We start from the raw sequence: 16,389 nt of genomic DNA, 5'->3' as shown, positions 1-16,389 counted from the left end.
TAAGGGTTACCTGTTATGTTAATCGGCGGAGACCCGATAAACATACCCCGTGTCAGGGTTACTAAATAAACAACTGTAAATGGGAATCGTACCCAAGAGCAAAACCAACCCAGTGTAAGGGCTACCTGTTATGTTAATCGGCGGAGACCCGATAAACATACCCCGTGTCAGGGTTACTAAATAAACAACTGTAAAAGTGAAATACACTCATGAACCCACCCAATGTAGAGGCTGCGTGCTACATTTAACACTATGTGTGAAAAGAGCTCATAATACCCACCCCTGCGTAGGGGGCGCATGTAATGCTTTATGAGAAAGGGACTCTTACCCAAACCCATGCCCATCCCTAATGTAAGGGATAATATAGAACAGCTACCCACTATAATAAACTAGACAAAGACGTCCATAGAGAAACAAAACCCAAACTGTGGAAGCTGGCACATATACATTTAAGCGTAAATCCATCAGGCATGTATACTAAACATTACATACATAGAACTGGCAAGGCAAAGACACTACAGTAGAAATCTCTCATCCGGAACATGCTTGATGTAGGAAAGAGAACGTAGATTAAAAAAAAATCAATTCAAATACATAAACGTCATATTTCATCTTGGCAGAAGATGGCAGCACAACACTGGGCAGAAAATGGGAAAAATCATGACGACAGCTGTGAACATTTTCATGCTGAGACTGTTGAATACAAGACAAGGTAAACGTGGTTGAAAGCGTGGTTTATTGCTTGGTTAAAGCACCCACGACCGGAGCCATCCAACCGTGAAGAAACCAACGTCCAGAGTGACGTTAATCGGAATCTCCACGAGTGGAAGACAACGATCTGGAATGCAGACAATGAGAATACATTAGTCGCGTGAACCCACGCGACTCTAATACACATAGCATTGAAACAGGGTATTGAAACAGAGTAAAACACCTCTACAACACCTTCCCCTCTTTGAGGAACAAGAAAAATAAATAAATATACATAACATTATTCCAAAACATAGTCTGTCAATCTACACGAAATTCTTCTGAAACGTGAAGATCTTTTTGCCGTTGCCACAGAAAATTCACCAGCCCCCGTGGCACTGGGCTGAATTTCAGGAGACAACAGCAAAAGTTCAGGGGCAACAGATTGAATAAGTTGACTCCCAGATGGTTCCAAAACACAACTTGAAAGAGGTATAGACAATGCACCACTGTCAGTAACAACGGGTTGAGCAATTTGTGCACCAGATGATGCCGAAATACCAACAGAAGAAGGTTCCTCATAGGTCAAATCAAACCAGTCACAATGTTCAGACTCTGAACAGGTATGTTGTCTAATAACATCAGCTTGAAGGGGAGATACCTTAACAAGAGCTCTCTTGTTCCACCATCCTTTGTTGTCAAGGAGAGCGGAACCTCTACTAACATGAATGACTAATGTAGGAGAAGAAAATTTTGATTGCCCCTTTGGAATCCTTTTGGGATTTTTGATGAGCACCCAATCTCCCCTTTCCAAAGGTTGATCTACAAAATGTTTGCCAGTATCAAAACGTGCTTTCATAACATTTTGCTTTATTTTAACATATTCTTGGATGGAAGCAGGCTTAAGTGAAACACTATTATCTTTGTGAAGCCAAGTGGGATTGAGATGAGTATGCACTCTCCTTTTCCTAAGCAACGTAAAAGGTGCAATGCCAGTGGTGGAATGTGGAGTGGTGTTATAAGCCCAGACCTTATCATGTACAAAGGATAAAGGATCTAATCTAGAAGATATTGCAGTCTGAATGCCCTCCTTAATTATCCGATTGCACCTCTCCACCAAACCATTAGAAGAAGGCGAGTATAAAGCAACCTTAAAATGAGAAATGTCATGAATCTTGAGAAAAGAACACATCTTTTGTGACACAAAGTGTGTACCATTATCAATGACGATGGTTTTATGGAAACTTTCAACATCAAACACTGTTTGCAAAAATTTCATAGCATTATCAGTTGACGCTGCATTGCAAAAAGAATAGTATAACCATTTAGTATAGTAATCAATCAAGACAATGAGAAACTTGTTTTCATTAGGTAGAATATCATAAGGTCCAGAAAAATCTAAACCAACTTTATCCCATGGGCCTACAGGAAGAGGAACAGGATGCAACGGAGTGGAAAGAGTCTTCCAATGTTTGTCAGAAAGAAGACATTGAGTGCAATTGTCAATCATTCTCTTGACATGTGCATTCATGGAAGGCCACCAATAAAATTGTTTAATGCGTTGACATGTCTTGACAACACCAAGATGTCCTTGATAGGCCGAACGAATGATTGAATTTCGTAAGGATTCAGGTGGAACAAACAACTCATGACGCATAATCATATTGTTAACTAAAGAAAGTTCTTCCGAAACATTCGCAAAAGCTCTTAAATCTGGAGATAGATTTCTGCGCTCAGGCCATTTGTTCACAATAAAACTCTTAACCTTGGAAAGTGTGACATCATCATTATAAGCCGAACTCCACTCGGACTCAGATATAGGTGGACATTCCGCAATAGCATCAATTGCAGCGACAACACATTCAACATCATCATCAACAACGGAATTTTCCTTCAAAGACATTCTTGAAAGACAATCCGCTCTGACATTTTTTCCCCCAGAAATGTGTTTTATGACAAAGTGAAATTCATGAAGTTTTGATAGAAGTCGAACAAGCCTAGCAGAGGCTCTGTTCGAGGTGCTGCTTGAAAGCATGTGCATGAGCGGTTTATGATCCGTGTAGATTTCAAACTCACGACCCCAAATGTATGGTTTAAATTTCTGTATGGCCCAAACACAGGCTAAAGCCTCTCTTTCGATCGTACTGTATCTAGTCTCAGCTGGTAAAAGAGTTCTAGAAGCGAAGGCAACAGTGTGTTCAACACCATCTACCCATTGTCCTAAAACAGCCCCCAAACCAGTAAGACTAGCATCTACAGTAATAAAACATTTTGAACCATCAGAAAAAGGACATAAAGCTGGTGAGTCCTCAATAAGTTTCTTAACATGCTCAAAAACTATTTGTAGGTCGTGTGACCAAACAAACTTCACGCCCTTTCTCAAAAGATTCCTTAAAGGTTCAACAATTTGAGCATAGCCATGAACGAATCTGGCATAGTACTCTGCCAGGCCACGGAATGAACGAAGTGCATCCCTATCTTTGGGAGGGGCGGCATCTCTAATAGCTTTTATCAATGAAAATTTGGGTTTAATGCCATTAGGAGAAAGTGTATGACCCAAATAGTCCAATTCTTGAACTGCAAATTTGCATTTATCATGCCTAACTGTCATCCCAGTTTTCTCTAAAACTCCTAACACTCTAGAGAGAATCAAATCATGTTCCGCAATATTTTTGGCAAAAATCAAAATGTCATCCTGGTGAGCCTGTACCCCAGGAATGTCACGGAATAGATTATCCATTAGTTTCTGAAAAATGCTAGCAGCTGAGGCGAGACCAAATGGAAGCCTCAAATATTTGTACGCCCCAAATGGTGTAACAAAAGTTGTTAATTCTTGGGACTTTGGAGACAAGGGAATTTGATGATACACTGACTTAAGATCCAAAAGAGAAAAGAACTTAGACCCACCCAGATTAGCGAGTAGATCATGAATCTTGGGTAAGGGATGACAGTCGACGATGATATTGTTGTTCAATGAGCGCAAGTCAGCACATAATCTGATCTCGGCGGACTTTTTATGAGCTAAAACTATGGGAGAGACCCATTCGGAAGAATCACAAGGTGTAATAGCCCCCTCATCACACAAATTTTTCAATATTTTTTTTAATTCATCCCTCGCACTCAAAGGAAGAGATCGGACTTTATGAACAATTGGTTGGGCATTGGGCTTGAGATGGATTTCATGCTTGAAACCCAAAACTGTGCCAACTTTATTTTGAAAAACCTTTGGAAATTGATCGAGTATATGATCAACTTTATGAGTAGACACAGATAATTCAGACACCTGAATGTTCTCAGGCTCAAGATTAGAGTAATAATCATCTGGGATATCACCCAAGGTAATCGGTTGATCCGACCTGGGTTTGAGCATTAAACCCATTTTGGCTTGATCCAACCAACCCAAGATATTTCTACCTTTGAGGGCAACATATACCTTAGTGAAAGTTTTTCTACCAAGGCATTCGATCTTTGAATGGAAGTACCCTAACATGTCAATATCTTTTTCGCCATAAGCTTTTGGGATTGACATCAGACACAAAAAGAGACACGCTGCTACCCCAATTTGAATGAAATGTAAGGTCTGATAAAATAGTGATAGGCGAACCAGAGTCAGCTTTGACCTGTAAAGGAATGGTACCAACAATTAATTCACACAATGGACCCTTGACTTTGGAAAAATCAATAGAATCACATTCAATAGACAATGAAACATCGTTGAGTCTAGTGGAACACAACTCTAGATTCTCATCAAGTTCAAGGTTATTCACTCTGGTAAATCTTTTGCCACCTCTGCAAACAGATGGAAAATGACCAATTTTTTTGCACAAGGAACATTTTTTTCCAGATTCAGGACAACTAGGAGAATTTCCCAGATGATTTCTTGACCCACACCTATAGCAAATGGTGATTTTCCTTGATGATTGTCTAAAAGGCTTCCTGACGAGATTCACAGAGCAGGAAGCAGATGGAGACTCTCCATCAACCGTGTGTACACTTACTTGAGCGGCTTGACTCTCTTGTAAAATTCTTGAAGATATTGTTGCACGTTCAATACCTTTAGCAATATCCACTATTTCTGCAAGAGTGGGATTTTTACAACTTAATAAACGTTCTTGTATTGTTTTAGATGAACAAGAAAAAATGAACTGGTCTCTAATTGAAGTATCTGTACTTGGACCAAATTCACATGTGGAAGCGAGAATTCTGAGTTGAGCAATATAGTCTTCCACGCTTTCATCTGCACTCTGCTTACGTTTGAAGAAGTTGTGCCGCTCCAAAACAATACTGGGTTCATCATCGTATTGTTTTTTTAAACGACACAGGGCTTCTTGGTATGTGTCCCAACCATCACCTGAATCTGAAGGAGGAGGAATAGGTGGAAGATTCTCAAATACCTGTTGGGCAGCGACTCCAAGACAACCATATAAAATGGCAACCTTGCGAGCAGGAGGATATTTGACCGCATCAATGGCAACCAAATAGTTTTCAAAACCCTTTAGCCAATTGCGCCAGGCCAAAGATGGTTTGCCGGGAGTCTGTAAAAATGGAGCTGGTGTTTGGAATTGTTGAGATGAAGCCATGACAGAAAAAACAATAAATATATAAACAAATAAATAAAAATAACACTGACCAATTGCAAAAATAATTGCAATAATGATTCAATAAGTAAAAAGCGTGCAGATCGCTGAGTACGACATGCACTGTTCTACCATGCAGATGAGAGTGTACATATTGCAGAAATAGGCGATGATGAAAGCGTGCCTATAGCTGCAAAATTTGACCTTTAAAACTGAAAGCTGAGAGCGTAGTGCAGGACTTATTAACGTGGTAACAGAAGCGTGCACAACACTGTAGACAGGAAACAGCTTAGTTTGTGAAAGCGTGCCTATCATGGGTTGGAAGCACTTCCCTCGGTTAAAAACACTTCGTTTGTGGAAGCGTGCCTCTCGCTGTAGGAAGAAGACAGCTTTGTTTGTAGAAGCGTGTCTAACGCGGTAGGCAGGAAACAATTCCTTTGTAATTAAATATGGACGCTTGACGCTGTCCCCATGGTTACGGCTGTACGTGATTTCTAGAGGAAGTTGGCCTTGTTTCGTTGTGTGATGTAAGGCGTGCGTACAGGCGGGGTTGTTGAAACAGACACAGCGCGAGGAGCCGGTTGGATTCGAACCGACGTGCGCGGAGAAGTAATGGGGAAAAGTCAAATATATACAACCTTTTCAGCAGTGCGAGGTCATGAAGGACGATGTGGAACAGAGTCGCTTCATCAGAAAGGTTGCTGACGTGGATGGAAGAAGCGATCAGCTGCTCGGAAGGAACACTGTGGAAATCCTTGGAGATAGCTCTGGGTGGTGGTGGGTGCCGGAAGAAATCCCGCTCGTCGCCAAGTTGTTGAATACAAGACAAGGTAAACGTGGTTGAAAGCGCGGTTTATTGCTTGGTTAAAGCACCCACGACCAGAGCCATCCAACCGTGAAGAAACCAACGTCCAGAGTGACGTTAATCGGAATCTCCACGAGTGGAAGACAACGATCTGGAATGCAGACAATGAGAATACATGAGTCGCGTGAACCCACGCGACTCTAATACACATAGCATTGAAACAGGGTATTGAAACAGAGTAAAACACCTCTATAACAGAGACCCACTGAGACCCACAGCTGTGAAATTGTAGAAACAAAACCTTCCGATGAAATCTTGCACAGATGAGATGATAAACAATATCCTTCTAAGAGCGCAACAAACTTGTGTTGAAATGCAGCTGAGCTGAGCTGATCTGTGTAATTATTTCCTTCTCAGAGCCAGTCAACTGTGAAGAGAAATGATGGAAGCTTTCCATGCAGACAGTCTTTAAAAGCACTCACACGCAAGAGCTGCTCAGCTGTGAAGAGAAATGATGAAACCTTTCCATGCAGGCAATCTTTAAAAGCACTCACACGCAGCGTTGTGAAGCGTTCAATGGCATTCCAGAAAGAACCCTGAGAACTGATGACGTTATGACGCTGACTAATCACCGAATCCCTCTTCAGGATTCCAGTGCGTCATCAGTCACAGCAGGCAGCCCAGGCGTGAAGAGATCCTGCTCTAACGAACTTTCAATGAGGGATATGTGCACCGAGCTGATCCCCACTGAGACCCACACAAAGGTAAGCCTCCTCACGCTAGTGAAGACTCGTGCCTCATTTTTAGGTCTCGCCTGAGCCAGCGCTTTAGCGCTGCTCTGGCGAGAGCTATAGAAAACGGGGATTTGGAAGTGCAAACGAGTGCTTTTCAGGCCCCCAACTACAGTGCATGAGCGCCGGGCGCGCGCACCATTTGGCAGCCTGCGTGTACATTTTGCTGGCGCTTTGATGTTCTCAGTGAGCCGCGCGGCCACTGCGAACATCCAAGCGCCCGCGAAATGATTACTTTCACTTTAGCAGTAACGTTCGCACCTACTTGTTTTCTTTTGATGCCTCGCGTCCGCTTTACTGAGACGCGTTTTACGAGCATGAGAGGCATGCAAGTGACTCACCGCCATCCCCCACTCCCGCCGGGCTCGAGAACAACAAGACTCACCCATACCGTGTCCAGGCAGGGGGCAGGTGAGCAACGATCCACTCCCTGGCGCACGTCGGGAACAGCCCTCAATCTCCGGCTTCTCTACTCTGTTCCTCTGCACCAGTCTCTTCGTGCCCCTGCTCCTCGCTGCTGTGGACATCGTCCGTCTGTGTTTGGGCTGTCACTGGGGTGCCCCAGCTGGTCACCGCTTGTTTTTTTTAGAAGTGAAAGGCTATTGGCAGATTTATGTGTGTGGTTATGTAGATGCGTGAGTGGGTGAATGCGATAATAAATCATTGGTCGAATAAATAGCATAGGAAGGCACAGTGAAAACCAAAGGCACGGGGTTGGCAAGGCAGGATACGGACAGTTGGAACGAAGCGAATGGGCACAGAATGCCATCGAGGACATACCCTCGCACACAGCTTTGAATTGTAGACCACGGTGTCCGCGTTCAGCAGCTCGGGTTTTCTAAAGGATACGACACTTACCAGTCTGTGTACTTTCACAGTTGCAGCTGATACACTGCGGTTTGAATGGATGCTGGGCAGCTTCGCTCTGGCAAGGCTAAGCCGTCCCCCGCAGCACACAGGAGAGTGAAAGCCTTCTAGGCCGGGGTCTCTCGAACTGCAAACTACATTGTGGGAAGAGAGATATTTTTAAGACAAGCTGTCTTTTGGTCCCAAGGTTCAGTGCGGCTGCTTCTAAGGTCCTGGCATTGTGAATGAAAAAGTGCTTCGCCTCGACTGGGGTAGTAAGCGTATAGAAATGCAATTACAATTATCTACACTCTGCCTTTTCTCAGCGTCTCCCGCCTCCGGTAGCAACATGTTTATCTCTGTTGGAGGTACCTAACACTGCAAACATTTGCCCTACCAATGCAGAAGCAAGTCCTTCCCCACATGCGTGTACACAATTGCCCCTTCTATGTCCTTGTCACCACCTTTCTCCTAGATATCTGGTGCACTTCCTGAGAGGCTGGTGACTCTAGACCCTGACCTCACAGTGGCTAGCATGGCAGCATTGTGTTGATATGACACTGTGTACGGCGGTTGGGTAAATACCGCCGATTCATGTTCAAAGTTTGACATAACACTTAAATTAATAGATTTTCCTAAAGCGCGCAAGGGAACAGTGTATATCTTTAGTGGGAAGACATCTCGTAGAAAATGGAAGGATGTCTCCGAGCAGCAGCACCATGCACAGCCCTTTCAGTCTGGAGCTCTTTCAAGTTTCTGTAAGGTGTACTTGACATAAGCGTCTAACTCTGACCTTACCAGTCTGCGCGCCATATATTCGTTCCCGTTTGCAACCCTATCATGAGTAACATTGACCAACGTAAAATAAATAAGCTAAGTGTATTGATGAGTTATTGCACCCTCTTTTGCGGTCTTTGTGTAACTTCTAAGAACCAGGTCTGTGTGTAACCTGCAGGTTTGATCCTAGATTCCCAGTACCTACATACACTTGGCCCTTGTGTCTTAATCCCATAACGTGAGTCCCGTTAATTATGTAAAAGCAACACTCGTTATTTACAGCAGCGTGGACCTCTTAGACTGCAGCAGGAAAAGCAGCATAAAATCATCACAATTAAGTGATCTATAAAAAGTACACACTTAAAAAAGAGAGCACCTTAGCATGATTTTTAATACTGTAAATATACTAGGAGAGCGGGTGGGTAAAAGAACCTGCTACAGGTAAATAACTGTGTCTGATGTCTGGATGCAGCAATCTGCCTTGTTTATCTGTCCCTGGTTGATAAAATGAGTGGGCAACAGAAACCCACGTTACTTGTAGCTCTGTTATGATACTGCAAGACATGGGAGAAACTTAAACATTAAAGCACATTCTGAGTGAAGTGATGGTATATGATTTAAAACACACCATGACTTCTTCAGAGTGGCAGATGCTGGCATGCGGGTCTCAGTACAGAACAAGCATTTGCAATGCAATAGGTCTCGCATTTGCAAGAGGTTGAGCTATTGGCATTGTAAATGGCAATGCCTTTTATTTATGTGTTTTGAAAGCCTGCAAGCGGTGCGTAAACACGCACTACTTATAGTTGTTGCTTACAACAAGCAAGGCTGGCAGTAAAAGAGGCACAGTTACTGCCAGCCTTGCTTCTCGTAAGCAACAACGAAGTACAAAGTGCGTGTTTACGCACCTCTTCCAGGTATTCAAACCACATAAATAACAAGCATTTGCAATGCAATAGATCTCGCAGTTACGAGAGTTTCAGCTATTGGCATTGTACATAAAAATGCCTTTTATTTATGTTTTTAAAAGAAAAACAAAAATAAAAAGTATTATTATTTGCAATGTCAATAGCTCAAATGCGAGACCTATTGCATTGCAAATGCTTGTGTAACTTTCAGCCATGCTGCACAGCACCTAATCAGGTGTACAAAACTGATAAAGTAAATGTACATAGCCTATAGCTCTCCCATAGGTGAGACCTATGGGCACTGCCAATGCTTATTTTTCCTGGGTGGGTTTTTGCAGGTACTGGTGCTTTAAGTGGGATGCTTGGGCCACTGCGAGTCATGTGCACCCAGGTTAAACTGTGTCCAGTGCTCCCTTTCACTCACTTACATTAATAAAAAATAAAATAAAAAGCAACGCTTGGTAGCAATCTTGCGTGTAGATCAATGTTCCTGAGAGATTTACTGTTTTCACTTGAGGGGCTACAGAGTTCAAGTTGATACAGATGGGATTTGAGAGCAAGGGAATAGAATTCTAGGGGTTGTTTTCTGGTTAAATCAACCGAAGCTAACGCGATAGAAAGGTTATAAATGCTTGTTGGTGATATCTGAGGAGGAGTGCACCGGCATCTGGACGAGCGTGGGCATGACTGGGTGTAGGGGGGGAGGAGCAGTTTGTTAAAAGCGAAGCAAAATCAAAGTATCGGAGCAGACTGAGCCATGTTCGGGGGAGAAATATTGATTTTGGCCCAGTGGAAGGACGTTCTTATTCGAATTTTTTATTTGAAAGTATAGTGACAGATTAAACCTTAGCTTACGTGTTGCCATACTGCCCAAATGTGCAGGGGACAGACAAATATTGTCATAGTCTTGGTGTGGGAGGTCAAACATCTCCTCTCACGGTTCGATTTCGAATCTGGTTTTAATTATTTTGGGATGATAAGGGTAATTATTGACCCCATCGCTATTATGAGTCCTGCAGGAAGACGGGGGGTAATTGTCTTTCACCCAGGGACTCCAGCTGCTCAGGGCAGTAGTCCTCTGAAAATATTAAAAGCACGAGCTCCAAAGGCATTAGTAGATCAACTCGGGCATGCTGGATGATAAAAGAGATACCCATGGAGTCGAATGTACCTGTAAAAACTTATTTTCCTATATTGCATAAGAGTTATTAGGGTGAAAAAACGTGTGTCCTAGGCCGCAGCATGCGTGTTGGCGCCTATAGTTTGGAAATAGAGCAAGACCTATGTTTAGCGCATCAGCCAAAGTGAAATATTCACAGTTAATCTTTACGGGCCTGAAAGAATACATGTACGTGTAAACGCTACAAATGAACAAAGGGGTTGGTTACAGCTGTTCGTATGAGCACGAGTTGCTCATATGCGTCACATCTTGCTGTTGGTTGGAGACGTCCTCAAAAACAAAGACTCAGGGAAGTTACGAGATATCTAGTGATTCTTACAGGCTTAAAACAATGTATTATGCCTTGTTATATTTAAAGGGAAGCATGGGGGCTATGTGCAGCTGTTTAAATAAGCACAAGTTACTTCTCTGCGCGCCAGCTCTGACTGTTGGTTAGAGGCTAGATCGAACAGTCAGCATAATTACGCGCCTATTAAGGGTTAAGAAATCCCGCAAGGAGAGCCACATCAAAGGCTCAACAGATTGCTAGGCAAACTAAGGGTTATAGCATCCAAGTGAGAAATCTTACCGCTGTCCGAGGCACACGTCTCACACCATGGAAGTGGGATCCGGGAATTGACTCGTTCCATATATGGAGGCGTGTTAGAAGCAATGTACAGATTTAAGAAAAATACAGCAAGTGAAAACAGATTCGGTGCCTATGTTTTGCAGAGTTGATCCTAAAATGGCCAAGTAATTAACGAGCCTTCGCCGGGCTCGTGAGCATAATAAAACTAGAAAGTGAAAGTTAAAGTGATCGGGTGGAGGCAGAGGAGAATGCGACTTAATGACCCGTGACGGAGGAGACAGATGGTGGCTGTGTCCGCGAAAGTGATCAGGCAGTGCTTTTCAGGCTGCCAAATGGTGCGCGCGCCCGGCGCACATGCACTGTATTTAGAGGCCTGAAAAGCACTAGTTTGCACTTCCAGATCCCCCTTTTACAAAAGCTCTCGCGAGAGCAGCGCTAAAGCGCTGGCTCCAGCGAGACCTAAAAAGGCATCGTCATTTACACCGCCAATAGCTAAAACTCTTGCAAATGCGAGACCTATTGCATTGCAAATGCTTGTTAAATTAAAAAATGACAGTTGAAAAGTCGCCAACGACATCAGGTCTCAGAATAGACCAACAATAAATGACAAAAATGTGTCTCACCCGCCTCTGCTCCCTGTGACACTGAATCTGTGATGCGCCAAGATTCCACCACATCTTGTCAACACGCAATTATCCACTGCCAGGGAGAAACTTGGAATAACCAAAGCTTGTCAGAGTGGCTCCGTGTCACATCCTCAGCTGTCCTTCATGTGAATTCTCCACGCTGAGAATGACCACCACAGTGCATGTTTACAAATCCAAATCGATGTGTGAACCTACATAGTGGATACTTGTGGCACTTAAAGTCCTTTTCCTGGCTCCTCCAAAGTAAATGTCACATCCAGTAGCAGACAGACATTGCGCAGGACAGCTCATGACATGTTCAGCATACCAGCACAATTTAAAGAAGTTTAAAGTCATTACCAAGAAACACTCTTTTCTTGATTGCTCTGCTCTTGTGGCATTTACACAGTACAGCATGCTTTTGGTGGGATTGCTGAATATGCTGTACCTTTCTCTTTTGTTGCGATGATTCCTCTTGTGTTGCTCGACGTGTTGCCTCTTGTATGCTTGATGTAGCATCGTTTATTAGTTGTCTGAGCTAGTAATACTTGTGGCTCCTTCTCACCCTCTGGACTCATTACAAATGTCATCTTGCGCTTCCTTGACCAGTAGTGGAGATAAGTAGGCCAGTGGGAACGTCTCCAACTCTCGATTGTCGCCAAAATATGTTGTGTTCTGTGGTAGAAATAGACACTGGTAGCCAAGTAGATTTCACATGTACCTTTAATCTGTAGTCGGTTCAAGTACATCCAGATGGTTGGTAAGTACATCAGAAAGGTAGTCCAGGTAACAGGTGAAGTATAAGTAGATTAGCCAGTAGTCAAGCCATTAGTTCCAGGTAGTAGGCAACCCCTTGTAGTAGCACATCCCACCAGGAGCAGCCTGCCTGCTGCTCAGCCCCTCTCTCTCTAACTGTCATTCCTCACTCACCCAACATTCCATGCATCACTGCATTCCCAACATTCTACAGTAAACATGCACATTGGCTGAGAAGCAGGAAGAAAGGATGAAGTGTTGAAAATAGAATAACTATGCAGGGCATAACACACACCTTGTCAGGTTTATAAAAAAACAATGGGAGAGCTACAATGCCATGTAGATCAAGAGGCCTGTGTTAAGAAGAGGCATCCAAAATGTATGACTCAACCAAGGGATTATCAAAATTAACCACTACTCAGTCCCCCGCCCATTTCTTGCTGTCCTCGCCAACCCAGCTGGACTATATATTCATTAGTACCTCAGCCCAGATTTGATATTTGTTACTGACTGGAACCAATGGTTGCCCTTACTCATTGTGGCCAGAGATTCCGACTACTGCCTGGGCCCAAAATTGAAACTCTCCACTGACTGGGGCTAATAAGTATAATCATTACTGTCTTTGGCTTTCCAGACTTATTACAGAGCAATTAATGCTCATTAATTCCTGTAGCTATTGATACTAAACTGCTGCCTGGGGCCATTGATGCTTATTAATGTAATGTGCCATGGAAACTCTTTTTGTGGCTTAGGGTGCTGAATACTGGCCATGACCATTTATGTTCATTACACGATTGATGCTTTTCACTGTCTGTGGCCACTAGCAGCCATAATGATTTAAGCCACTGATACTCCTTAGTGCCTTGGGCCATTGATGTTCATTACTGACAGCTCTTGAATTTTCATTTCTGGCTCGTGTAGTACTCTTGTTAATAGTTGTAGGAAGTAAAACTAATTTCTACCTGGTGACTTTGAGGTACATTCCTACACACTTTAATACCTGGGGCGGATAAAAAAACAAATTAAAAGTTTACTTTACTTTGTTTGGGACAATAATGGCAACAACACAAACCCTTACCAATAAAGGAAATTCACTGGGTAAGGGCAAGCTGACATACTCGATTTGTAATGTCACTTGCTGGATAGTCTCTCAATCCACCATTGATGTACTGTGCTCCATTGCATCCTACTTTCCTTTGCTTATCTCTATTTGAACATTTTCTGTAGCACTCCAGTCAGGTGTAATTTGGCATCATAGACATAGAACAATAGATTACATGTAACAGCAGTAGTAACAATAACAACAATTTAAACATAACACAACTCAAATGGGTATTAGAGAAGGGAAATCAATATACAAGACAAATGGCAGTCTTCATCTAAATATGCGAGGAAAGGGACAACAAGTGTATATTGGATGGAGTTAGCATTGAGGACCACTATGTTAGGAAGGTCTATTCTGAAAAGATGAGTTTTTAATTGTGTGCAGAATGACATAACGCTGAGGTTTTATCTTAATTTGCTGAGAAATTAATTCCAGAAGTTGGTAGCCACACCTTACAATGAATGATGTTGTGCATGTGATGGTCTGAAATGAGGGCAATTCGAGAGTAGTGTATTCTTACTGACCAGATCTCTTTTACTACCAAAGATTTTGAGCAAGTCCGAGAGGTAGGATGAAGTGTTGGGACCATTGCTTTGTACACAAGACAGCCCTGTTTGAACATACTTCTCTCCTTTTGGGAGCTAATTACAAGCGAAAAATATGGAATGGGATGGAATGTGATCATACTCTCTTGAGGAAGGATGAAAAGAGTCTGGCTGCAAAATGGAATGTGGCTTTCAGGTGCTTAAAGGATTATCAGGGCAGACCTGCCAGGACTACATTACAAAAGTTTAGTGATGATATAATTAAAGTGTATGCAATAATAGTAATAAAATATGGTAAAGGAGCATGACATCCGAGGGATTCATACCTGCTGACAATCTCCTCTCTCTCATTTATTCCCACAGCATTTATAGCGATCTCTCCGAATGTACTGAATATGCCGCCCTTCAACTGCACTGTTACTGGCCCAATCCTGAGATGGAGCGCTTCTTCCTTCAGATCCACATTGACTTCTTTTCATCCTGCCCTTCTCCAAGTGTTCCATTCAGTGATCCACCAATGGGCCACATCATAGCCATGACCCTTGTACCGACTTGTCTGATCGCCCCAGCCATTGCGCTTCTCACTTGGAAGAACAGCAGACCGCATGTAGTGAACATGGACCTCACGAAACGTTAGCTTACATCTTTATGCCTGAGACTTTGTTATTGTGATCTTAGAGTGGGACAGAATAGAATATAACACGCCTCCTTTCTTACACAATAAATCACATAACAGAATACCTCTTAAAATAATAGCTCACGGTTCTTAAAGGAAATGCTGTCCAAGATCAAAGGTGTATGCATCAGGAATTCAAGGCCAGCACACTGATTTGCTCCAAGCCTGGAACTTCAAGTCAGTGGGAGACATAAGTCAAATTCCAGAGTGCCCTAAATAAGGCACTTCCTATGTAGGCATGAAGCAGTCACCTGGTATATAGCAGACAGTCTCCCTTGGATGACCTCATGGGCTATGACTTCACCACGAAAAACGCGTGGGTATATCAGCATGTTAAAGAGAGAGAAAACTCCATTGTCCTACTTCCCATGTGAAGGATCAAGTGTATAAAACAAAGATATCCCTGTGAGTACTTTAAATGAAATGAAATGGTATTTGTATAGCGCATGGCTACCCGGAGGCATCCCAGCGCTCCGGGGTTGGCTAGAGAGCAGGTGGAATTACGGGAAAAGCCAGGTTTTCAAAAGTTTGCGGAATGTAAGGAGGTTGGTTTCCCTGCGAATGGTGAGAGGCAGGGTATTCCAAAGCCTGGAGGCGTTGTAGGAAAAGAGGCGGCCACCTGTCCGAGTTTTCTTGATTCTTGGGGTGTCGGCCAGGTGAAGGTCATCGGAGCGTAGCTTTCTATTGGCTTTGTATGGTTTGATCAGGTTTCTTAGAATGGGGGGACCCTTGCCCTGGAAGATTTTATGCGTGATGCAGAGGGCTTTAAAGTTAACTCTCTCCTGAATCGGGAGCCAATGGAGTGATCTTAAGGCAGGCTTAGCCGAGCACCGATTTTTAGTGCCTGTGAGAAGTCTTGCTGCCAAATTCTGGACTACCTAAAGCTTAGAGATGACTGTTTTGGGGGCGCCCAGATAGAGGGCATTGCCGTAGTCCAGTCTGGAGAGGATAAGCCCCTGAATTAGGAGCTTTCTTGAGTGGCAAGGTAAGAGGGGGAGTATTTTTTGTGTAGTTCGAAGCAGACTGTAGCAGACACCAGCGGTTTTCCTTGCTTGGGTTTGGAAAGGGAGGTCCTGGTCGAGCCAGATGCCCAGGCTTTTTATTCCTTTTTTAGGGGGAGGCGTCGGTCCCATACAGGTCGACCACATAGATTTGGGAATGAAGTTTGACTGGTTGTCCAGCAGTAAAAGCTCTGTTTTTTCGCCGTTAAGTTTAAGGTGTGATCTGTTCATCCAGCTAGTAACTTCTTTGACGCAGGAGCAAAAGTCCACCAGGAACTGATCCGCCTGATTCAAAGTTACGATTAGTTAGGTGTCATCTGGATAGGTAACCAGTTTAATTCCAAAAGGGGCTACTATTTCCTCCAGTGGGGACATATACACAACAAAAAGTGTAGGGCTCAGGGACGAGCCCTGGGGGACCCCACAGTGAAGCGAAATGGGTTGGGATCGAGTGTTACCTTTGAATACCTGGAAGGTTCTCTTTTCCAGGAACGATTTCAGCCAGGATAAGGCCATGCCTGTCACTCCTGCTTTGTTG

General features: G+C 43.4%; 1 protein-coding gene and 1 long non-coding RNA gene across 2 annotated transcripts in view; one reads left to right on the top strand and one right to left on the bottom strand.

Annotated features, from left to right (window-relative positions):
• LOC146788896 (receptor activity-modifying protein 1-like) overlaps positions 1-14,892 on the top strand; it is an 85,560-nt gene extending 70,668 nt beyond the window's left edge. The window contains exon 4 of the mRNA XM_085629953.1: positions 14,538-14,892. Coding sequence (XP_085486079.1) covers positions 14,538-14,811 — 274 coding nt within the window. The 3' untranslated portion in view covers positions 14,812-14,892. The remainder of the gene's footprint in view (positions 1-14,537) is intronic.
• Positions 1-16,389, bottom strand: part of LOC146788895 (uncharacterized) — a 151,778-nt gene that overhangs the window by 64,302 nt on the left and 71,087 nt on the right. The gene's annotated exons all lie outside the window — the stretch shown is intronic.

Source organism: Triturus cristatus, chromosome 10 (genome assembly GCF_964204655.1).
Source record: "Triturus cristatus chromosome 10, aTriCri1.1, whole genome shotgun sequence".
NCBI lineage: Eukaryota > Metazoa > Chordata > Amphibia > Caudata > Salamandridae > Triturus > Triturus cristatus.
This window is presented reverse-complemented; position numbering and strand designations above follow the sequence as displayed.